We start from the raw sequence: 25960 nt of genomic DNA on the forward strand, positions 1-25960 counted from the left end.
CTATATGGTGACATTATGGAAATACAGTGATGGTCCAAAAGGGATTTTTGTACAGGGTGTCAGGTTTTGTGTGTTTTCCTTGTATCTCAAAGCCAAAAAAAGCAAGCAAAGGTGACTTATTTCCATTGTGTGACCTAGTAGAAGGGATTTACTGTAAATGAGTCGACGTGTTACCTCCTCAGTGGCCAGAACATACAGCTAAATACCCTCTACCATATGGACCGTTAGTGTCTGTGCGTGTGTGTCCTGTCAGCATGAATTACATCTTAGGCGGTGAAGCAAGAAGTACAAATCCCTCCAAAACTCGTAAATAATAGCAATAAAGACAGTTGGTCATACACTATTCTTGTTCACTTTTTCCTACTCTGTAGACACTATTTTAGTCACATATAATAATAATAATAATAATAATAACAATAATGATGATGATGATTATTATTATCTTGCATAAAAATAATAATAGTAATAATAATAATCATTATTGTTGTTGTTATTAAAACCTGATGTGCAAGAAAAAACAAGGGCAGATTTGGATTTAGTTAAAAAAAAAATCTATAAAAGTTTACCTACATCTCAGATTAAAAATTTGTTGACTTCTGATGTACGAGTGCGCTACAAACACAAAATATTATTTCACAAATAGGTTTCTTACAACATTCTTTTACTTGTAAAGCAGTGAAAGCCTGTGTACTGGTTTTCATAATAAAATATGTGTTGGGACAGGTGGATGTAATAATAGAATGACCCAAATGGTTGCGAAACTGAAATAACTCTTACATGTTCTTTTGGAACAATAAAACATTTAATTAAAAAAAAATTTTTTCATTTCCTATCACAGGATATTCACATGAGTCAGGGAGTCGCAGACATCACGATGGACATGGACCGTCTGAACAAGAATGCATCAGAGAGTGGTGCACACACCCGCCAGGTGTTAAAGGTGAGAGATTTGGGGCATGTACGTATCATAGAGCTAGATCTAGGTGTGAGTTTAGAGAGTTAGTATAAAGAACACAACTCTTCTTTGATTGTGCTGTGTGTGTCAGCATTCATACACGGGCTCTCTATTCTCTCTTTTATTTTAACTGAATTAACACCATTACACTGAATAGCGAGCCAGCCAGAGCAGCGAAGGACGTGCGCTGACAACAGCTTCTTGTCAGCATGTTGTAAAACAGGAATCTTCCATCAGAGTCAGTGATTAGTTGAAGCAATACATTTTTATTCCTCACACGCGCTCTGTTTCTTTTTGTGAGTGTAACTATCATAGAGCCAGGTGAATGAGATTAGACTCGACTAATCTCTTGAAAATAATAATATGCATATGATATACAGTGGATATCCATCCATAAGGGTTAATTAAATCTCAACTAATTCAATTCTGCTTGTTTTAAAACCATCCAGTTAATTAATGGAAGGCAATGAACTGACACAATTAATACAATACAGTACAACTTTATTTGGTGTATTTTCATCCATCCATCCATCCATCCATCCATCCATCCATCCATCCATCCATCCATCCATCCATCCATCCATCCATCCATCCATCCATCCATCCATCCATCCATCCATCCATCCATCCATCCATCCTCTTTCACTTATCTGGGGTTGGATCGCGGGGGCAGCAGCTTTAGGAGGGACTCCCAGACTTTCCTCTCCCCAGCCACTTCATCCAGCTCATCCCGGGGAATCCCAAGGCGTTCCCAGGCCAGCCGAGAGAGATTGTCTTTCCAGCGCGTCCTGGGTCGTCCGCGAGGTCTCCTATCGGTGGGACATGCCCGGAACACCTCCCCAGGGAGGCATCCTGATGAGATGCCCGAGCCACCTCATCTGGCTCCTCTCAACGTGGAGGAGCAGCGGCTCTACTCCGAGTCCCTCCCGGATGACCGAGCTTCTCACCTTATCTCTAAGGGAGAGCCCGGACACCCTGCGGAGGAAACTCATTTCGGCCCCTTGTATCCGGGATCTCGTTCTTTCGGTCACGACCCATAGCTCGTGACCATAGGCGAGGGTAGGAGCATAGATCGACCGGTAAATTGAGAGCTTTGCCTCTTGGCTCAGCTCTCTCTTCACCACGACGGACCGGTACAGAGTCCGCATTAAGCACCCTCCACAGAACCTCTCGAGGGACACGGTCGAACGCCTTCTCCAAGTCCACAAAACACATGTGGACTGGTTGGGCGAACTCCCATGCCCCCTCGAGGATCCTGCCGAGGGTGTAGAGCTGGTCCACTGTTCCAGGGCCATGACGAAAGCCACACTGCTCCTCCTGAATCCGAGGTTCGACCTCCCGACGGACCCTCCTCTCCAGCACCCCTGAATAGACCTTACCAGGGAGGCTGAGGAGTGTGATTCTCCTATAGTTGGAACACACCCTCTGGTCCCCCTTCTTAAAGAGGGGAACCACCACCCCAGTCTGCCAATCCAGAGGTACCGTCCCCGATGTCCACGCAATGCTGTAGAGGCGTGTCAGCCTTGACACCCCCACAACATCCAGAGCCTTTAAAAACTCTGGGCGGATCTCATCCACCCCCGGGGCCTTGCACCCGAGGAGTTTTTTAACTACCTCAGTGACTTCGACCCCAGAGATTGGAGAGTTTACCTCAGAGTCTCCAGGCCCTGCTTCCACAATGGAAGGTGTGTCGGTGGAATTGAGGAGGTCTTTTCTCCCCACCGACTCACGACGTCCCGAGTCGAGGTCAGCAGCACGCCATCTCCACTGCAGGCCAAAACGGCTTGACGGCATCCCTTACCGCTGGTTTCCACCAGCGGGTTCGGGTGTTGACGGTGCACTGCTTGCCCCTCCTGAGACGCCGGATGGTGGACCAGAATTTCCTCGAAGCCGTCCGGAAGTCGTTCTCCATAGCCTTGCCAAACTCCTCCCACGCCCGGGTGTTTGCCTAAGCAACCGCCGAAGCCGCGTTCCGCTTGGCCATCCAGATACCTGTCAGCTGCCTCCGGAGTCCCGCAGGCCAAAACGATCCGATAGGACTCCTTCTTCAGCTTGACGGCATCCCTTACCACCGGTGTACGCCAGCGGGTTCGGGGATTGCCGCCACGACAGGCACCAACCACCTTACGGCCACAGCTCCGGTCAGCTGCCTCAACAATGGAGGCACGGAACATGGTCCACCCGGACTTAATGTCCCCCGCCTCCTCCGGGACGTGGGAAAAGCTCTTCCTGACAGGGGATTCTGCCAGATGTTCCCAGCAGACCCTCACAATACGTTTGGGCCTGCCAGGTCGGACCGGCATCTTCCCCCACCATCAGAGCCAACCCACCACCAGGTGGTGATCAGTTGACAGCTCCGCCCCTCTCTTCACCCGAGTGTGCAAAACATGCAGCCGCAAATCCGATGACACGACTCCAAAGTCGATCATCGAGCTCCGGCCTAGGGTGTCCTGGTGCCAAGTGCACACGTGGACACCCCTAAGTTTGAACATGGTGTTCATTATTGACAATCCGTGTCGAGCACAGAAGTCCAATAATAGAACACCGCTCAGGTTCAGATCGGTGGGGCCATTCCTTCCAATCACGCCCTTCCAGGTCTCACTGTCATTGCCCACGTGAGCATTGAAGTCACCCAGTAGAACGATGGGGTCCCCAGAAGGAACGCTCTCCAGCACTTCTTCCAAGGACTCCAAAAAGGGTGGGTACTCTGAGCTGCTATTTGGTGCATAGACACAAACAACAGTCAGGACCCGTCCCCCCACCCGAAGGCGGAGGGTGGCTACCCTCTCGTTCACCGGGGTGAACCCCAATGTGCAGGCGCCCAGCTGGGGGGCAATAAGTATACCCACACCTGCTCGACGCCACTCACCGTGGGCAACTCCAGAGTGGAAGAGAGTCCAGCCCCTCTCGAGAGGGCTTGTACCGGAACCCAAACTGTGTGTGGAGGCAAGTCCGACTATGTCTAGTCGGAACTTTTCTGCCTCGCACACCAGCTCGGGCTCCTTTCCAGCCAGAGAGGTGACATTCCATGTCCCAAGAGCCAGCTTCTGCAGCCGGGGATCGGACCGCCAAGGTCCCTGCCTTTGGTGAGCCAGGTGGTGAGCCCATGGGAAAGGGGACCCATGTTTCCTTTTCGGGCTGTGCCCGGCCGGGCGGGCCCCATTTGGTGTATTTTACAACACAAAACTCTTCACATATAGCAATTGGACAACCACAATGGCAGTGAAAATAGTAAACTGAAACACAAATGAATATAGAGTAGCAAAACAGTAACAGTCAAAAGTCAGTTGAAAGCAAAAGAATAAAATTTTTTTTTTTTTTTTTTAAATTTCAGATTAGAGGTGAGAAGATACTGTATGTCCATCATTGTTCAAGTTTTAGTCTAATGCATTGAAATGAAATGACTGAATGGGACAAATGTCCTGGACTTAGGTTTTGCGTCCCAAATTGAAATAATTAATTCATCAATAATCTGACAACACCGCTTTTAATGATTTCTCTCTTTTTAAATTCTGCTAAGACATTTTGAACTGGATAGATGAGTTTCGAAAGGCCAAACAGCTCAACTCAATGTGTAATAAATGTAATACATAGTACATATGATTGATATGATTTGATTTAAATGACATTGAAAATCGTATACGCTCATACACGCATGTTTGGAGACCCTGGCTGAATAGTGCACAAGAGTAAAGGCACACTGAGAAGCTAATGCTAATGTGTGCCGCATGGGAGCAGCATCACTCTGTAGAAGAGGCAATAACTGCATTCCTGCTGTCCCTTCACGCCCACTCCCTAAACCCAATTCCCGCAACACCAGCTCTGTATCATCAATCGTTTCAGACTTAACTGATCCCACGCTATCACCAGCAACTTGACAATCAGATGATCCTAAAAGGTTGCAGTCGCAGAGGGCAATGGCTACACACAGGTGCCGATACAAAATTTGCTGAACTTTAATGCACTCATTACAAGCCAGCAATGCCAGACTTGTCAATTGTGGAGTGCTGATTATATGGCATCACACAGTCAATCATTCTAACCACTTCTTACAGTGAAAATATTGATAAAAGCTCCTGCTCTCATTCCCGCACATGATGAGTAAACTTCTCACAAGTCTGTATTATGACGGTTAACCACTTTAATCTAGTTGTCAGGGTTAGACTGGATCCTTTCATAGTATGCCATGTATAGGTCCATGCTATTTTTTGTACATTATATTACCTTATTATTAATTAATTAGGTCGTCCTCAGACGAGCTTCCATAGTAGAAGCTATACATTGCTTATAATGACTGTGGGGCGCAGCTTCTCACAGCATCCCCAATCCAACCCCTAATGCTGAGTGTCAAGCAGGGAGGCATCGGGTTCCATTTTATAGTCTTTTGGTATGACTCGGCCCGGGGATCGAACCCACGACCTCCTAGTCTCGGGGCGGACACTCATACCACGAGGCCACTGAGCTGGTATATTACCTGGTTTTATTTAATTTGGTGTTTAAAACTGTCTACAACATAACATAGATGTACTTCCATGAATGCTCAAATTAGATATTAATGATGATTCTCCAGATGAGGCTTCTGGTCCTGAGATATATACTTAAACATCTTTAAAAGAAACTGACAGAAACGTGTATTTACTTCATCTTAAATTTACCTTTAAAATGACCCAAAACCTCGTACAAATCTGCATAGGTTACAGTTTTCTTACCTTGATTTTCCTCAACAGAGCACTCCACTGGATTTGATTGAGACTGGAAAGGGCCTGAAGTTCCAGGCAGAACGCCCACATCTAGTCAGCCTTGGTAGTGGACGTCTGAGTGTTGCCATCACTCTGCTGCCTCTACCTGAGGGTAAGTATTTTGGTCTCTTGTCTTTATAATGTACATTTCCTTCCTTGCGCAACATTCCAGTCATTTACATTGAGTAGGAAGCTTGTTATCACCTCACTATCTTCTTTCTTTCGAATTTTGCTCACGTGTAACCTTTTGGCCTGGGCTGCCTTTTCACTACAATCTCTCTGCTGTGTGCCTCTTTGTCTGCACTTGCTTTCCCTTTATGTGTCTGTGTCTATTCATGCTGGTACGCAGGGTGTGTTTCTTGATACCGTACATACCTGTGACATTTTTTGAGGCCATAGGCCAAAGCCCTACAATATTTCTCTTCGTTCTATTGGATTGATAGAGCAATTCTGCAGTTGATTCAAAGTGATATAAAAAGCACTAATATATACGGGTAAAATGTTCGAAGCATACTCTTTGGTCAGTGTATTAAACAGGTGTTGTTTTTGTGTGCTGTTTTTGTGTGCTGTTTTTGTGATTGGTACAAATCCAGCACATATCTATGAAGATGTTGGTATGACCCAGTGTTAAGTGGTTATTTCATAGACCACCACAGTTCATCAGATCTGCGAGATGAAGGCCTGTGCCGGTGTGGGAGTATTCACAGCCAACTAATTATGGTCAACCAAACCGTTTTATTCCCTTCAAATGCAACTCGCTGGTCAGACGTGGTGGATGCATACGTCAAGTGCCGTCAAGTGTCATTCATCCGGTTAGGAAGTGTGTGGTTCTATGTGGCCCTCCAGCAGCACTGACGAAAAATGGTGCCTTCCATCCAGCATTTAAGTTGCCCATTTGTGCCTTAGAGGTTCGGTTTTGACCATTTCATTCTACCTGAGACTCAATTCAAAACTTCTGTGACTCACAAGGATCCTTATTTATTGAAGCATTAACTGTCTCAACTGTATATCATTTAACCAACTTAATATAGCTAACTGCTAACCTTACTATTTTCACACATTGTTGTCCAAAATACATCCAGACTTTAAATAGAGGCGACAATTACGACACATCCTCCGGAGAACGACGAAACAGAAGTTGTTTTGCAATACCTCTCAACAGAGGCGTAGCCAAGCCGGGGCGAGCCGGGGCGGCGCCCCGGTTAGGACTCCCTGCGCCCCGGTTGGAAAAAAAAAAAAAAAAAAAAAAAATCGAGCTTTTTCGATTCTTCATTTTCATGCCGTTTTTTTCTTTCGGTCTTGCGCGAATGTGCTTGCGCTATTCTATGTGCGCGATGTTATCCATTCACCGTTTGCCTCCCGGACGTTGTTTTAGCGATCAGCGAACGGCGTGGGTGATGTTCGATTTTTTTTCCTGTCGGCGTGCGCCCCTACTGGAAAAATTCCTGGCTACGCCTCTGCCTCTCAAACATGAATTGCGTTGGAGAGTGGCAATGTATTGGTTTTTAAGTTATCTTCACCAGTCTAAATTTATTCATATAGCATAAAACGTGTGTGAAGTGGCCATTAGTATCCATTAATGGGAAAAATATTATTTTGACCATATTTGATTATGCAAGGTTTCTGCCGGATGCCGACGATATGCTGTATGTAGTATTGGAATATGTTCAGTAATATTTATGAAATAGAAATTCGGCAACAGGTTGAATTTTTTTCATGTTAAAATCCGTATTGCGTGTGGGAGGGTGTGAAGCCGTACCGGTAGGGTTATCAAAGCTGTCAAGATTGTAATAGTGCTTCCTTGTTAAACATGTCACAGTGCATATTACTGCAATGTACCGTATTGGCCCGAATATACGACGACCCTGATTATAAGACTCAAGTTTGAAAAAATACTTTTTGAACACCAATTTTAATTTTTATACAGAAAATAATTACAGTACATCTGAAACAAAGGATTATAACAATATATTTGAGAGAAAAAGCATGTTATTTTGCCTCATTCAAATCATGCAAAAACTGTCTATCACATCTTAATATCTGAACATTTAAATATGTAAACTAAAGTGCAATCATATTTGTAAATGAATGGCTTCTGGTTGTTGAAATGTAAATAAACCAATCTACTGTGATAAAACAACAAAATTGCAATAACTGCATTAGCCATCAAAGTGGAATCTAACTGTAATTGTAGTCTTGAAACAAATCTGAATAAGGAAAAACATTGCAATAAAATAATGCAAACTGCTTTAAACTTGAGAGTAGCTGAGATCTGTCATGTCAGAACATTTCTCCTCACAAACATCCTCTGCCTCGCTGTGCTCAGTGTCATTGTCCAAGTACGTGCACACCCTCCTGTCGAACCCTTAAAAGCGGCCGCTCTGAGGACCACAGAAAGCTTTTCTCTGATTGTGAGCATTTTTTAGGCGATCTTTTTGAGCTCTCCATCTCCGTACATTACACTCTGTGACACCATATTTCACAGCTGCTTTGCAATTGTTTGAAGTCTCCGCCTCATTTATCACCATCATCATCTTGAAGTTTGCATCATAACTTCTCCTCAGCTCGCCGGTTAACCTGGCCGATCTTTGACTCACTTTTCTCCAGATTGTCGCTACTTTTCTCCATTTTCTGTTATCTCTTCCCTTATTTTCTTCTCTTTTCTTTCTTACCGCTAATTTTTATATTTCTTCTTCGTGCTACCGCTATTTTTATTTTTATTCTTCTTCGCTTTGTCCTGGGGAGTTAAGTTCAGCATTCATTTTAAAGCAATCTGGCGCCATCTAGCGTTGTGAATGGGTATAATGTCTAGACCCCGAATGTAAGACGACCCGCACTTTTTCAGTCTTATTTGAATGCAAAAAACATCGTCTTATATTCGGGCCAATACAGTATCTGTTGCTGGTACTACTATAAGCTGAATACATATGGCCAGGCATGTCAGTATGTTACAATGTAGTATGGTTATTGAGTTACATGCTTTAAGTGTAAAATTAGAATTCACCACATATACTAGGTAACCTGAACATTTTCCCCTCATGAACCAGCAGCGCATGCTTCCTTCTTCTCCACAGGCCGCACAACTGTAGGTCATGGTCCCATGGATATCAACATCCAAGGCCCTGGGGTGGAAGCTCAACATTGCTACATAGAAAATAGGTCAGGGGTCATCATGCTACACCCCTGCGGGAATCTGTGTGCTGTTGATGGACTCCAAGTGACACAACCGATCCGCTTGTCTCAAGGTAAGACGTAAGCTGCTTTCACGCTGGCTATCAAGTTAGCTTTGTATTCCTTTTTCCCGGATCACTGCCCTGTATGTAATGTACTGAATGTTGGAAGGCAGGGTGAATGTGACCTGAATGTGAACTTGCAAATTTACAATTTAAAATCATAGATAGATAGATAGATAGATAGATAGATAGATAGATAGATAGATAGATAGACAGACAGACAGACAGACAGACAGGCAGGCAGGCAGGCAGGCAGGCAGGCAGGCAGGTAGGTAGGTAGGTAGGTAGGTAGATAGCGAGATAGAACCGCCCAACCCATCCAGAAGATGTCCATTCACAGTTGCATGTTAACCCCTCACAGTTGTAACCTGACACTGGTTCAAAGTGCAGCTAACAGAGGCATCTTTTTTTTTTTTTTTTTTTAAATATAACCAGCAATAACTACTGATCGAGCAACATCGGTGACGGTCTTTGTCGTTTTTGTCAGCATTCTAATGTTTAAATGAGTCATTGTAAAAGTAAAACAGTTATAACAGTTTCATCTTAGTCATGTAACATTCTTAGACATTGACATCAGAGTGCAACGCAAGTCGGAATGCTCATCATTAGTCACTGCTTGCAGGGCGTGGAATTTCCACTGTGGTACCGTACAATCATTCTCCCTCCCAAAAAATGTATCGTCAATATTGTAGTGCCCAATATCAACTAATAACAGCAAGACATGTGATGTGTGACATGTGAAATAATCCTACTTACTGATTCTACAAAAGTGTTTATAGGCTCACAGTAACTATCAGAATCAAACTTTATGCTGTGTGGGAAGAGATAAGAAGTGTCATTGAGGAGGTATTATAAATTGCTGACATAGTGGTGTCATGACCTGTAGTACGGGATCTAAATCAGACATTGATGGTTTTTGATTATCTAATATTTTGATGACTATTTTCTTAAAGTAAAATCCTTGCAAAAAGCATTTCTGGCTTTTGTCTCTTGTGAGGGGATTTACAGCAATTCTTAGTAGGCCAACTCTCACTAATGGAAGGTTTCATCTGTTCCTGTTTCTTTGCACATCAACACTGTAAAAACATATTTACGTACATGCTCAACACATTGCTAATAATATAGAGACATCAGATCTGTCTCTGGTATCTGTGACATGCTTCCAATGCACTTGAACTGGATGCAATACTCAGAGTGCAGGTTTACAGTGGATGAACTATTCACGGTATGGCAGGAATAACAGTCTGAAAAAAAAAAAGTTGTAATAATATCCACGTGCACTGGCTGACTGACACCAGCACAAATTCACTTTCATGATATCTACCAACCAGCATGACAGCCAAAATTCAGTGCGAAATTCTTCTTCATCTTCTTCAATGTTGGTTGATGGTTTACTAAGAATTTCCCATTGGAGAAGTATTACACTCGTTTTACACTGTCATACCGTATTACTTAAACCTGCTGGTTTGAAAATTGGACTGACCCTGGAATTTGCTTAAAAAAACACAGCCAAAGTGAATAGTCTGTATACTATGAATGGGTTACATATTGCATGTAGCAGCTTTTTAATGTCTAGGGCTCCATGGAACAGTCTCCTCTTGTGTCTGGTCTGATGGTGCCCCCTCCTCTCCCACCGGTCTCTCCCTCTTGCTCCTCCCTGTGCTCCTCCCCTGACAACCCGGACTCTCTTTCGGATCGTGTCTGTGCGGGCTCGGGCAGTGCTGCAAGCCGGCAGGCACTTAGTCATAGCAGCTCTTCTTGGATGAGAACGTGTATGACTGCCCGTTGGACTAAAGGAAGCTAAGGATTTTAAAGCGTATCAAGTTTGTGGTGTGATGTATCCACGCACGCACCAGTGGGTAAACTCGGCGCGTAACAAGTGAAATAGACAGCTGCTGTTGAGATCGCTCCGAAAACGGCAACATACATTAGATTTTTAGAGGGATTATCATAACAAAAGAACGCAAGGACAAAGACCATAAACACAGCGGTTGCTGCCTGAATTATTCAAAAATAATCCAAAAACTCAGACTTTTTTTTTTTTAAATTGAAACGCTGCAGAGGCGATGAGCACTGCGGAGGGAGAGAACGCTTTCATTCATTGGACATAAAGTAAGTGGGGTTGTTTTCTCTTCTGTAGTCTTTATTTCTCAGAATTTTTATGTTGCTGGTGTGCAAAATGATGAGACCAATTTGTCTCTGTACAGTATCGATACAGTACTACACTTTTGATATTGAAACGTTTATATTTTAAATCCCATTTTTAATACCTCCCTGACATGTCGTATGAAAGTTAGCATCAGTTTCATTTATTCTGAAGGTACTAAACTAGATGGTTTTTATCAATGTTGAGTTTGGTGCAAATGTCTTTCAATTAACATTAGGCAGCAATTTATTTATTCATTTATTTATTTACTTATTTATTTAGTGTTTCAAATCCACTGTGATTTTGTATGAAACAAAGTGATAAAGACTAGCATTGTCCATGTACATCCTTTTTTTTTTTTTTTTTTAATACCACTTATGTTGTTCAGGGTTCACATGGCACCAATCGGTCCCAAATAATCAGTCCAAAATAAGTTTGAATAAAATTTGGTCTGTATAAATGCAGCATATACACAACCCGGCTCAAACATTTCCCCCACATATATGTGAGTTCTGTTTATAGACAGTCAGGACACACGGGTCCAGTTTTGCAGACGCCGCCCCACTACCACCTTCTGACATAAGCAGACCTCACTGTCTCTGGCTACTGTTACATTGCTATTCCTGGTTGCTACTGTGACCCAACCAGGCCTTGTGACAGAAGTAGAAACATGCTTCCTCTGATTGTAGCTTCTGAAAGCCTTTTTTGAGCTTCATACTTCATGGAAGCCTTTGTGGCCTGTCTTCACTATCAGTTTTCACAGAAAAAAACAAAATAACAGTTCTGGGAGATCTACATCTTAGCCAAGTGGTGGAAACTTAAACATGATTATTGAAAATCATTACGACAGTATTTGTTGAATTGTCTAACTGGAAAATTTTATGAAAAGAACTGACTCAGCAACAGATTTTGACCTCGGGATGTGCACTGTTTTGTGCACATGTTTTGACAATATGTTGCGATCCACATGAGAGAAGAACATCTAGGTAGTCTGCACTGTTAAGTGAAGCCAGTCCACCTGGAGAACTAAAACAAACGGCTTGTCTGACATGATTGGGCCGCATCCATTTTCCTTCAGGTGCGTGTTTACCAGCGGGGGATTGGCTTTCGTTGTGACAAAAGGAAGAAGGGGCTTTGGCTGTTGTGGTCAGGGAACATCTGTTCAGACAATAGGTAACCTACCATTGACACTTCCAGTGATTGTGAAGTGTCAACTAGACAATTCTACATCTGGTCACTGTGAGTGCTGTCATTAGCAAAGTGCAATTGGGTCAGTCCTCTTGTCGTGTACAAATGCCACCAAGTGGTACGGATACCCAATTTTGGATTACTAAAGATACCTTATTGTTGGTATATGAACTAGTTTTACAGAATGGTAAGGTGTTCTGGTTCTACTCTGGACTTTGGAAATATAATTCAAACATGTAACCATTGACAAGAACTTTGTTATAAAGTCTTTTTTATTCCTCACCCCCCATGAATATAGAGTCAAACACCACTCCTTTGCACTGCCGTCAAAGTAATCTTCCTCTGGCATTTGAGTGGCCCCTGTGTTTGATGACCCCTGACTTGTTGAAAACACCCATTGATTAACTGGGGGGCGGGTGACTTTTTGACCTTTGGCTAGGCCCCATAACTTAAGTGTTCCATAGCAACTGTCAACCATAGTTATGGCCACCCTATTGTGAAACTTCTCTGCTGCTTGAGTGACGTCACATGCTGGTGATTTAAAGACTTCATCCTAGTTAACTAGTAATGAATAAAAGTCATAGTCTTAACTGCAATGGTAAATTTTAAACTCACCCACTATATACTGCAATCTTTTTGAATATGTTGGGTCAATATTTCAACCATCTATTCATCTTCTTCCACTTATAGTTGTGTCACGGGGCGGTAGCCTAAGCAGGAAAGCCAAAACTCCCAACTTTCCAGCTTTTCCAAAGAGATTTCAAGGGACTCCCAGCGGAGAGGCATATTTCTTTATTGTCATTGGAAGCACATCTGTTGAAGGCACAAATGAGAGCAGAACTTGATTATCATGTAAGCACAAGGCTTGCTGACTGTATTTGCCAACAAAGCAGACGGTTCTGCGCCAAGCTGAGTATTCTGATGTAGCAACAGAGTGTCTGTAGAGATTTGCTTGGCAGAGTGACAATTTGATGCCAAAAAGTCAATCTAAATTTACACCTGCTCAGACCATGTCTAAATACTGCTGCAGAATAAACCACTGGTCTAATGCGATTTTAGTGATTTTGTTTAGGGCAAAGGCAGACAGATACTAAGCTCAGTGGATATATTTAAATCACTAGCGGTTATCACCAGCTCATTCTGTATAGCCGCTCACCATGTCTGTTGCCACACCAACACTAGAGCGGCAATGCTTCACTCGATTATGCATCGTCCTCTTCTGCACAGCAATGTCTCAAAAATAAGGCCCGTACTAATGGCGGTTGCTGGTCAATCAAGTAGGGGAAGCTCATTCTTCTCCAGCCTACATCATAAATGTTTTTATGTATTTACAAGTAAATTCTACTCTAATTGTAACAGGGGAGAGAAGCTTCGTGCCACAGCTCGTTTGGGAAACCAATGGCAGAGTGACAAAAGAGAGTCGCCAAGCACAACGCGAGTCATTTTTAAAAAAAGACAAAGTCGATTGTTGATTGTAAAGCAGTGTTTGTCAACCACTGTGCTGCGGCACACTAGTGTGTCGTGAGTGATCGTCAGGTGTGCCGTGGAAAATTATCCAATTTCACCTAATTGGTCTAAAGATATTTTTTGAAAACGGATGAATTATTATCTGCAGATAATATGCCATTGTCGAGTGTCTGTGTTGTAGTAGTGACTGGCAGCGTAATCATGTAATGATTCCTTATCACTAGATGGCAGCAGGGAGCGAATTGCATTGTACGTTAAGACAAGAGAATTAGTGATGCATGAATGTGACAGGTACCAGTGAGAGCATTGTGGCTAGCAAGACTGCTGACGGTAATGGAGAAGTTTTTGAAAAGAAAAAATGCCAACTCCGATCTGGGCCCTGGACAAAATTCAGATGAAGGCCCTAGTACACAGGTGTCAAACTCAAGGCCCGGGGGCCAGATACGGCCCGCCACATCATTTTATGTGGCCCGCGAAGACAAATTGTGCATCAAATTCGTGTGTCATTACTAGAATTGCAAATTGTCTTCACTTTTAATAAGATCTTTTTTTTTTTAAATATTTGACCAGTTTTTACTCATCTGATTTGAAAACGAGTTATTTGCCAGTTTGTTTTGTAGCTTTTACTGTATATAATATGAGGTGCTCATACATTTCTTTGGGTTGACAGTCATAATGGCCCTCCGAAAGAAGCTATGACTACAATGCGGCCTGCGAAAAAAATGAGTTTGACACCGATGCCCTAGTATGAGAAAGAAGGCAAATACCGTGAGCTCGAGGCAATACAATGAGAGTTATATTTCATTGGGATTTACTTTTACCTGGGATGCAACGACACAGACTCCGTTGCGCTTGGTATTTGGTGAAAAGCTATCTAACAGTGCTATGGTACGAAGCATGCAAGTAAAATATACTGAGATTGAGATTTTGTACATGCAACTTTTCATATTGTAACAGTGAAATCTTTCCCAAATGTTATTGCACTTTACGTGTACTTTTTATTTGAAAGAAGAAATATAAAAGATGATAAAGATACATTTTTGAGTTGTTCCTATTTAAGACACTTTGATAAGAATGACTATATTGTTAGTATAGGTGGCTACGTCTTAACAGATTTTTGTTGGTGTGCCTCGAGATTTTTTCCAATGAAAAGGTGTGCCGTGAATAAAAAAAGGTTGACTAACACTGTTGTAAAGTCTCTGGATCAGGTCAGAACAACGGATAAAAGCTCGGAGAATGCCACATGGGCGGTTTATACCCTGCCACCCTGCAAGAGGAAAACCATTTTAACCATTAGCATAGTATGTCATCTTTTTTTTTTTTTTTTGGTCACAACCTACAACTTGTGACCATTGGTGATGCCCGGACTGTAGACCAACCGGTAAATAGTGAGTCCTTGTGATAGACCAATGCAGAGTCTGCATCTCTGCAAATGCTGCTCTAATTCCAGTTAGCTTTCACTTCTGTTTAGGCCCCCCCTTAACTAAGTGAACTGAAATACTGATGCATAATGTACATGACTGTGGCCAGTTTAGCTTGAGGAGGACTTGGACTATCCACATGAGGTGACCGCTTGAAGCAGCTTACAAAAAGGATCGCTTACAGAAAGGGAGTGTGCTGGCCAGGGCTGAAATATTTTTGTAGCATGTGACAGGCAGCATGGTGCAGAGGGAATAACTTGTGACAACAGTCCAGGCACAGAGACATCTCACAAAGCCGTACAGTCTGCAATGACTTGCATGGCTTAATACAGCAGCATCCTTACGTAATATTGCATATGTAAACTACTGTGACGAATCTCCTGACTTGTTGTGAGCTCACTCTACTAGAATGTGAAGCTCTCCCATTCCTAACCACTTTTGCTTCCTCACATCTAATCTTTAAAGCAAATATCCCAGAGGCTAAACTGACGTGCTGGAAAGATTGGTCCAGTGGTTGGAACACAGAGATGTTATTAGAGAAAAGATGGAAACTTTGGTCCACAGACATATTTCAAATTGGTCCAGCTGCTTCTTTTAATGCCACATAGAGCTCTTGGCATAAAGTGGCCCAACAACTTATATGCCTTTGTGGCCCCAAAGGAATACTTACTCTGATTCGTCTCATCAGCTTTGACATTATGTAAATCATTTGGAAAATATTATATGGTTTGTTTTTAAATAGCAGAGTTAAATCCATTCTATTATGTAATTGATAAATTATAATTTTTTCTTAATAATTCAAACACAATGGTATTATTTCTTTCAGTCATTACTGTGGGACATTCAATATAGAAGTAAAACATAATAGCATGCGCTATCTAAAAAGACTTCATTGTTTAAGTACTGCTGGATCATTAAAAAAAAGATTAGACTGTAATGAAACAGACTTTAAAGTTGTATTTTATTACAAATTGACAACAATTCTCTTAAATTCTCATCTGAAATGAGTCATACAAATACAGCGTCTTTCTCAAAGGCGAAACGAACACACTTTTAATTTGCTGACTGGTGTGTTCTATATATGGGTTATGGGTATTCACCTTGACTCAATCAGCCCTTATGTGTTTTTTAATACACTTAGATGGTCCTGCAGTTAGAGTGGGTTGCCATGTCCTTGTGGGAGGATAGAATCTCATGGCAACAATTTCACTCTATGTATCATTAGACCTGGAGATCAGTCAAGTGGAAAACTCTATTGACTTATTCCGATGGAAAGCACTTTATAGAAAGCATTTGACTTTGGATGGTTTAAACAGTCAGTCTGTGGAAACATTGTGGTGCTGAATGATGCGACTTCTCGGTATCCACTCAGCGATGAAGGCAGGGGAGTTTAGATGAATCATTTCTGGAGTGCTGAGGAAGACATTGCTCTCCACCACACTGGTCAGGCAATCCATTTAATTACTGGGTAGGATCTTGTTGCGTGTACACACATCTCTACTCATCCTCCACTCTGTGATGCCAATCCTAACAGTGAAAGTCCTATGTGACATTACTCCGTGCAGTGTAATTATTAAAATGACAACGTTCTGATTTTCCTGTCGGAAAGAATTCGTTGATTAAACAGATTTCCTTTTCTACATCAGCTCGTTTTGCTGAGCTCAGCTTTTCAGGGAGCTAATAAAACATTTGCAAACTGCCTTTTGGAAGGAACTTGACACCCTGCTCTTAAAGCCTGCATGTTTTTTGCCACAATTATTCCAAATGACAGCCTCGGCAATGCGTGTTAAGTAGAGATAGATTATGTTTTTTTCAGACCCAATACAATACCAATTATTAGTCGTCATGGATGCCAATAACCAATAGTTGAAGCCATGATTAATTTTCAATGAGGAAAAATATTGATGTAAAACTAAAACAAAAAACTAACGCCAACGCTTAACTTTCTTGAATTGTCTTTAAATATGTTTATTGGACAATGTTTCGAATTTGCAAAATGTTTAACTTTTTTTCTTTTTTTTCCTCCAAAATATTAGACATCTTTGTTCTTCAATTCAATTAAATAGTTCAGGGATCTCTGTGTCCTCAGCATGATTTAAAAAAGCTAAATCAAACTTCAACTAGTAAACGGCTCCTGTTATTTTTCTATCGTAAATAAAGTTTTCCAAAATTAATCTTAAGCATTTCATATAAAAACAAACATCACAGTCATCTTTTTCATCAGTATCTCCTAAACAATTAAATGCAAATAAATATTTTCCTGAAGTTAACACAGTTATAAACTGATCTCTATTCAGTGATTTCAGAAAAGATTTTAAAAGATTAAAGATTGAGTTTTATAATATCCCCTGCCTCCCTAGTGTTAAGAAAACATTACAGAAAAATATACTGTGCCTCTTGTGTTTGTCTTATAATAATAGAGATTAACCCCTTATTTTTATACTTGTATGACATTTGTTGTTAAAATGGGGCCTTCTGTGTGGACTTTGCATGTTCTTCCCTGTGTCTGTGTGGGTTTCGTTCTGGTGCTCTAGTCTCCTCCCACATTCCAAAAACATGTGTAGTAGGCCAATTGAGCACTCCAAATTGCCCAAAGGTGTGAATGATTGTTTGTCTCTAGTTCGGGTTGTTTCCCGCTTACCACCCAAGAACTGCTGGGATAGTATGCCGGGAACCCTCATGAGGACAAGTGGTTTGGAAGATGGAGAAAATGTGGGTGCCTCAACCGGTTAAAAGAATTTACAGCGTCGATAGACCTTTTAATAGTCCTGGGCAATATGGCCCAGATGTCATATTCAGTTCAGTATTGGCTGAATGACCAAACATCCCAGTATTTTAACTTGAAAATTGTCAAAAGACAGCAACGAAGAATCAATGAATATTTATTATTATTTGGAACACCACCGTATACTGATACAAACTCTATTTTTGCTGTAATCTGGAAAAAATACAAAAATAAAAATACAAATCATAAAAACTCAAAATAGCCTTTGAAATGCCAGCCCTTTGATGGATACTTCAGTTTTTTATTTCAAATGGAAAATTTGCTTTGGAGTGGAATACATTCAAGGCCAACCAGCATCTCAGACCAGATTGTGTTTAACCTGCCTTGAATTTATTTTCAGATCTTAAGAAATACTTTGCAACAATGTTTTGTCTCTGGGTGGTAAGGTTTAGTCCCCTTGGGCGTCTTTCACATAAATTCCTTACTGTCATAAAATAAATTGTTGGTGTGTATTTTAAGGTGAGGTGAGGGTTAGGGTTCACGAACTGCCCTGCCTCTGTCTGTTTGGTGTGGCAACGGCATGTCTGACTTTTGTCTGTGCTGGAGATAAGGAGTGAACCAGAGGTAAGTCAGTGAACCACCCACCTTTTGTGTGGATTATGGCATCAGGCAGCTCAACAGACACTGGTTTCATTATTGTAATGGCAGCGATGACCTTAAGACAAATTCCTGGCTCATATCCTTCTTTTAGGAGTACCTTATTTTCCGGACTATAAGTTGCAGTTTTTTTTCATAATTTCATAGTTTTTTTCTCCTTTATTATGCATTTTATGGTTGGTGCGACTTGTACTCCGGAGCGACTTATAGTCCGGAAAATACGGTATTTTTATGCTCCCAAATGATTATGTTGCAATTGTGAAAATACTTTTTAATTCATCCAGCATCTGTTTCCTGTTCACATTTACATGGAGCAGCACCATTAAATGGTCAGTATCTTCAAAATGAACCACCGCGGTTTCATGGTCAACATTTGTTTGAGTGCTCTATAATGAATAACGCTTTGTGATTTATGTCCCTCTTGAGTGTACTACATGGCTTGCAACTCACTAGACTGTAAATCAACTCATTATAGTCAGATCAGTTATGTGATGCCGCTATCACTTAGGGAGAATCCATCACAATAAGTTGACAGACCTTTGTCTGCTTCCTATTGACGAGTGTTAACTACGACACTGAGACTGCAATAATTGAACTTCTTGTTAGTCTTAGGAACTGTAGACTGATTGGCTGGAAAACTACCCTGCCCTAAATGAGAGCTTGGGTACTTTTGTTTATGATTTAGTCAATACGCTCTTGGGGAGGATTCTGTTGAACATTTGCTTTTTATAAACAGAGTCCAGTCAAGTGTGTGGTGAGTAGAAGTCTATAAAAAACACAAATGTATCAGTTTAATATTGGAATTGTACTGAGAAATTGCACGGTGGCATACTGAAAGTTGTGGCTAAGATTTTTCCACTCAAAATAATGCCAGTTTTTGATGAGAATTCACAGGTGTCAAACTCAACACCAGGGGGCCAGACCGGGCCTGCGCCATGTCGACTTAAATGTTTTTGCAAATTGTCCTCATTTTTGACAACACAAAGATAATAGATATTGCAAGAGTGTTTTATTACCACCCCATTTAAAATAAACTGAAAAACAATTTAATAAACACATTTCTGGCTTCTGACTTTAAAAATAGTTATCCATTAATATATTGTGTACACTACCGTTCAAAAGTTTGGGGTCAATTTAGTATACTCCATGAAACCAAACATAATTGCACAAGGGTTTTCAAGGGTTTTCTAATCATCTATTAGCCTTCTAACACAATTAGCAAACACAATGAACCATTAGAACACTGGAGGGATGGTTGCTGCAAATGGGCTTTTTTACAGATATGTAGGCATTGCATTAAAAAACAGACTTTTGCATCTAGACTAGTCATTTACCACATAAACAATGTAGAGTGTATTCCAGATTAGTTAGTTCAATGTTATCGTCATTGAAAAAAATGGGAATTTTATTTTAAACCAGTGAGCAGTGGTGTATATGTAATATGAGGCCATCATACATGTATGTATGTACATGTGTGATGGAGAACTCCCCCATCTGCTTGCATGGATCCCACCTCTGCTCCAACAGGAAGTCCTATCACCTCGTAATCTTTGCCGGGTCATATTGAGAAAGCAATAACCATGCTTATCTCTTGTGGAGATTGTGGATTGGGATTGGACTGAATTAGTCATGTGCGTCATGTGTTTGGACATAGATTGTGTAGCCATGGGGATGAATCGGCATGAGTTGGCTGATGTAGTTTTAGGCAGACCCGATAAGGGTGACATATAAACACTGTTATCAGCACTACTGTACTGTAGAAATAGTTGCTTTTGGTCAATGTGTATACAGAGGACATGGCATGCATGTGTGCAATGATTTGGACGAGTTAAAGAATAATAAATGCGAAGCTTCTTCCTTTCTTTCCAGAAGAAATATCTAAAATTATCTAACTACCAAATTGTTTTGTTTATATTGCCAAAATGTGAAGTTTTCTTCCAGATGTCACTTACTTTCAGGAGTATATTCTTATTTGCAATTTGCAGCCAATTTTAATTGATAGTCACTGTAAAAAATATATAATCAAGGGTCAGTCAACAACCCTGCTGTTTTCAAAACAAATGCAACATTGAACCAAAGTGAAATTTCTACTTATCCCAATATTCATGACACCGCAACCTTTGTTGCTACCACTGTAACATTGTCATAGAAGCACAATATCCATCCATCCATCCATCCATCCATCCATCCATCCATCCATCCATCCATCCATCCATCCATCCATCCATCCATCCATCCATCCATCCATCCATCCATCCATCCATCCATCCATCCATCCATCCATCCATCCATCCATCCATCCATCCATCCATCAACAATGCTTATCCTGGTCAGGGTTGTGGAGCTTATCCCAGCTGACATCTGGTGAAAGGCAGTCTACACCCTGAACTGGCAGTAGCAGGGCACAGAAGCACAATAATGAAACAATTTTCATCACTTCATTTGTATTGTACACTTCCACTTTAGCACTAAATTGATATACAAACATGATTATGTATGTTGATGAAATGACATTGCTGAGGTAAAAAAGTTAACTTCCTTTCTACACAGTCGTCTGGGAATTTAACATGTGACCGTCCACTACAAGGATAACCACTCTGCCATCTGAGCCAAGTTGAAAAATTGTTACATTTTATGAGACCGATAGATTACAATGTTAAGTGTTAAAACAGCATCCACATCCCTAGTCCCGCAATGTACTTGTATTTTGTGGAAAAACACAAATACAGAAAAAACAAAACGCAACTGACAGTCATAATAGTGATACTAGGGCAGTTATAGAGATTGCCATTACCTCCTAACCCCAATTTAACTAACTTTGCTGCCAAAGTACTTCTGAAATTGCATCTTATCTTTTTAATTGGGTGTAACTACTGGAGGAGATGTTTGTCGTGGTAAGGGACATCAGATAACCCGGCTTTGCAAACCAGTGGAATTTTGCAAGGGAGTAGCCAGAGGATGTTTCTGTTTTTTTAATGTTTTAAAATTTTTATGTATACACTTTATGCAGTTTCAGCTTTTTCAGATATGGTACAGTAGTTACAGTATCTATGGCGTTCCATGCCTTCTGTCCTTAATTTAGATGATAAATATTCCCAAATACCAGCTCAGTAGTGGCCTAGTGGTAGAGTGTCCTCCCTGAGACTGGAAGGTTGTGGGTTCAAACCCCGGCCGGGTCATACCAAAGACTATAAAAATGGGACCCATTGCCTCCCTGCTTGGCACTCAGCATTAAGGGTTGGAATTGGGGGGTTAGATCACCAACTGATTCCCGAGCGCGGCACCGCTGCTGCTCACTGCTCCCCTCTCCCCCAGGGGATGGATTAAAATCACACGGGGATGGGTTAAATGCAGAGGACAAATTTCACCACACCCAGGTGTGTGTGTGACGATCATTGGGACTTTAACTTTTAAATCAAACCCAAGTGTCTTTAGTCCTTACTTTTTTAGAGTCCTATGTGAAACTTTGCTTATGTCTTTATATATGTTCTTTCTGTATAATATAGATGTGTACCATATACTGAATGCTTCTTTGGTTTATTTAAGTCCCTAATAATTTCATGAAATTAAGTCTAACGACATATGTGCTGTTTTACAGGCTGTATGCTGTGTTTTGGCCAGTCAGCCTTTTTTCGCTTCAACCACCCTGAAGAAGCCTTGAGGATGAAGAGCATGATGTCCCCGGGAGGCACCGTGTCCACAGCGGACTACAGACGATGTGCAGGTATGATATGCCACTCAAAAAGTGCTCCCTATGACCATGACAGAATTGACATTTTTGATAATCAAATGGCATTATATGTTGGGGCATACAGTAGCATTGACCAAGGAAGAACTCATTATACTTTGCTAAAGATATGGGCAGTGTTCCTACATGATATTAAATAGCAGAACAAAAAAGTGATTCGCAAATCTGCCTACAGAGGTTTTGGGTACGTATCTTAGTTCAGGCCTTGCTGTGGTGTCATTATTTACCCTGTCAAGGTTTGTAGAAGGATGACAAGCTGTATAGAAATCGGATGAATGGACAATATTGACTATCTGACGTTATAATGTGGCCTTGGTGGAGGTCTGCACTATCCCGAGAGACCTTTCCAACCAGTTTGCACATTTGTTCCATCATCAATAATAATACTAAAAGCTCAAAGAGTCTTTCACAACTGAAGGTTTGCTCAAGCTAGCTTTGTTTTTTATTGATGAATACTGTATTTGCACGCACGTAAAATAAATGGCCTTTCCTTGAATCGGCTAGTTTGTTGCAACAGTGAAGTTGGCTGGTCGTTAAAAAGTTTACAGGTCGCTGTTTGTCTAGCAGTAAACCTCCACCCTGTTTCCTTTTGAATGGGAAACATGGTTGTTGGTTATACAGCAGCACAAGGAGATCTGCTACTGAAGCTAACAACAATTTTTTTTTCTCATTTGAGGGTTCCGTTTTTATATTGAGTCTTTGTAACTGCACTTAAAGAGTGTCTGCGGTGAGCGCCTGTAAAATTTAAACGCAGTCCTTTTTCATTATTGTGGCAAAACGTGAAAATGTTTTCAACTGTGGCAGTCTATAGTTTTGTTACAGCTTGTTAAAGTTGTCCCTTAAAATTCAGTAGCCGTCAAAATGACGCTAGAAAAGTGCTCAGCTGCGCCATACACCATGCCAGTTTTATGTGCGTCCCATTCCTCTGTGTCTCCAGGCAAACTTTTCAGCTACTTGTGTGTTTGCATTCAAAGTGCTCCAGCTGGAAACCACGTCACTTGAAGCAGAGCTTTTCTTAGCTATCTCAGCTATCAGGGCCTTGTCTCGGTGTCTTGTTATTTCCCCTCATTTGACAGTGGCTGCCACTAGTATGGAGTAAGTATAGCGTACATGCAGACGGCTTGGTGTGGACTTCCTGATCCAGTAATGAAAGCCTTCCGTTGTTTAGAGAAGCACTATTTTCTTTAATTATACATTCCTAGCTTGCATTGAGATGAAGGCACAGAGTACCACTCCCAGGATAATCCTTGGATATCTTCTGTCTGTTTATAAATCAATTACCGAAATTTCCCTATCTGTTTATGAATGTGTACGCCACAAATGTAATAGTCGGGCAAGCCCAGAAAACAATTTTAACTTGATTAATATCAGTTGGTAGACTTATAAAGGAATATATAGGTTGGTTGTGTGACTGCACTGGTGTGAGTTTTGATGTTGTGATTCATCTTAATTGCACCTTTATAAGTAAAGTAAATTACGGAATCACAAGGGCACCAGTCTCTTAGAAAGTTCCTATAGGTTGCTGCGTTTGGCATGATATTCTGAAGAAATAATTTAGTTTTTCCACATTGGGTCAATACTCTTCAGGTATTTATGATATCTTAGAGTTCAGCATCTTTTGTGTGTTATTGTATATGAACTACAAAATAAAAGACACAATATAGTGTAACTTATGTAACTTAATGTAACATGCTTTGCTCGGCATTTATGAACCATGTTAACCTACTCATGCTGAGTGTTTACTTGTATGTTATGGAATTCAAAACTGGAGTCAGGGGTACATATTTTCGACTTTCACCATCCATATCCTCAACCTAAGAATTTTTTCAAGCTGTGGACTACTATCTTCAACAACGTGACTTGAAAGTGTCTGACCTTTTCCAAACAGCTCCTGTTAAATTAATTTCCCAGATAAAATGGTGGAGCAAACTATTTTGTGAAACGCAATAAAGAAGCAGGCAGTGTGCCTTCAGGATTGTGACCAAGCTTTCTTTGTTAGACCTGACAAGAATCTCCTGTAGCCCTAAGGAAAGTATCTTCTCACTGGAAAGTTGATCTTTCAAAATAAAACTGCTGTGTAAGCAGACGTTTTTCCATATTTTTGGACCATGTTTTTCACAAACTGAGAAAACGAAAAAATAGCTGTGGTCTTCTCTTGTGTTAAAAAACAACAATCACAATGCAGTGGACACATTCAAGATCACTTCAGGCCTCTGAAAAATGTCCTACTTTGTTACAAAGTTAATAAAAATGAAAATAGTGTTCCAATTGCACCATGTGTGCTTGTAAGGGCAGTTTTACTCTTCAGTGAGAGAATGGAATCCAATTGGGAAGTACGGTAAATGCTTAGTTTGAATGCCATAACAATATATGGGGCTATTAGTTTGCCCCACTAATAGACCCTAGCTCTGGAACTCTAACAACTTTTAACTTGTTTTGACTACCAAAGCTCTGCCACGTCACCTTTTTTCAGCCAATGAGCTGCATCAGATTTTAAATTCTTAAGGGACGATTTCCTGTTCTTCAGTGTCAGGTCAGTGGGTGGCTTTGTGGCTATGTGTTTATAATCTAGGCTGCTGTCGCCATATCTTTTTACAAAAACTATTTATAATCCAGCACTTCTATTCTGCTGGCTGCCATCTAGCCTGTCCCCTTATCTCATTTTTACATTTTTCATTTTCTTGCTTTTTAATGAATTGCTCTCTTTATAAACTGATTTTTAAAACATTTTTGTTGTGATATGGCTGGGCAACATAATGATAGCGCATCTGCCTGTTCAAATCTCACTTGGCATGTTTTCTCCATGCTTGTGTGTGTTTTCTCTGGGTACATACACTTATGTTTTCTGCCACATCATAATTTACATGCCTTCTACGTTAATTCAATATCCTTACCAGTCCAGGTTATACCCTGGATCTTGCCCAAAGTCAGCAGGGATAAACTGTGACCCTAATGAGGACAAGCGGTATAGAAAATGCATAGCGGATGATACATCTGCTGCAACTCTTACTGCCTGCAAAGGAAAGTTCTTTGAGACAGTTATGGTTTCACTTTCAGCGTGCCATGACATTGCATTCTTTGCTGATGGATTTTTCAGAAGGAAATAAAGACTAACTACCAATCAATAAAACTGAAATAACTGTTTTGCAATCCCCATTTGTAGTTCCAAACCAGAACCCCCCCCCCAGTTTCCATCCTTGTATCCCCATTTATTTTAATATTCCACCATATTGAGTCAACATGGACTGTAATCTGAAACTTGACAATTCAAGCACGTCATAGCACCCAGTGTAATTCTTGCCCTTAATGTTGTTTGTGCGGGGTGGCATGGTGGCGCACTGGTTAGCACGGCCGGATTTGATTCAACCTCCGGCCCATCCTGTGTGGAGTTTGCATGTTCTCCCCGTGCCTACGTGGGTTTTCCCGGGGAACTCCTGTTTCCTCCCTCATCCCAAAAACATGCTTGGTGGGCCAATTGAGCACTCCAAATTGGCATTTGTCTAATTTTATTACTCTGCTGCAGATGTTCTTTGCTTTTAGACTCTCTTTTCTTTTCTTTTAATTGTGCCTGCTATTTTATGTGTTTGGCGACCTTGAGTGCCTTGAAAGGCGCCTTCCAAATCAAATGTATTATTCTTATTATTATTAAATTGCCCATAGGTGTGGGTGCGTGTGCGAATG

General features: G+C 41.2%; 1 protein-coding gene across 14 annotated transcripts in view; it reads left to right on the top strand.

Annotated features, from left to right (window-relative positions):
* The window catches only part of phldb1b (pleckstrin homology-like domain, family B, member 1b), a 98163-nt gene that overhangs the window by 24748 nt on the left and 47455 nt on the right, over positions 1-25960 (top strand). For 13 of the 14 annotated variants that reach the window (XM_037268340.1, XM_037268343.1, XM_037268342.1 and 10 more), the window contains exons 2-5: positions 839-940; positions 5683-5806; positions 8769-8939; positions 22130-22255. In XM_037268340.1, the coding sequence (XP_037124235.1) occupies positions 839-940; positions 5683-5806; positions 8769-8939; positions 22130-22255 (523 nt within the window). Of the gene's footprint in view, positions 1-838; positions 941-5682; positions 5807-8768; positions 8940-9947; positions 11040-22129; positions 22256-25960 lie in introns of those variants that run through there. The other variant, XM_037268349.1, reaches the window with a different exon arrangement.

The sequence above is a fragment of the Syngnathus acus genome, chromosome 13 (genome assembly GCF_901709675.1).
Source record: "Syngnathus acus chromosome 13, fSynAcu1.2, whole genome shotgun sequence".
NCBI classification, from domain to species: Eukaryota; Metazoa; Chordata; class Actinopteri; order Syngnathiformes; family Syngnathidae; genus Syngnathus; species Syngnathus acus.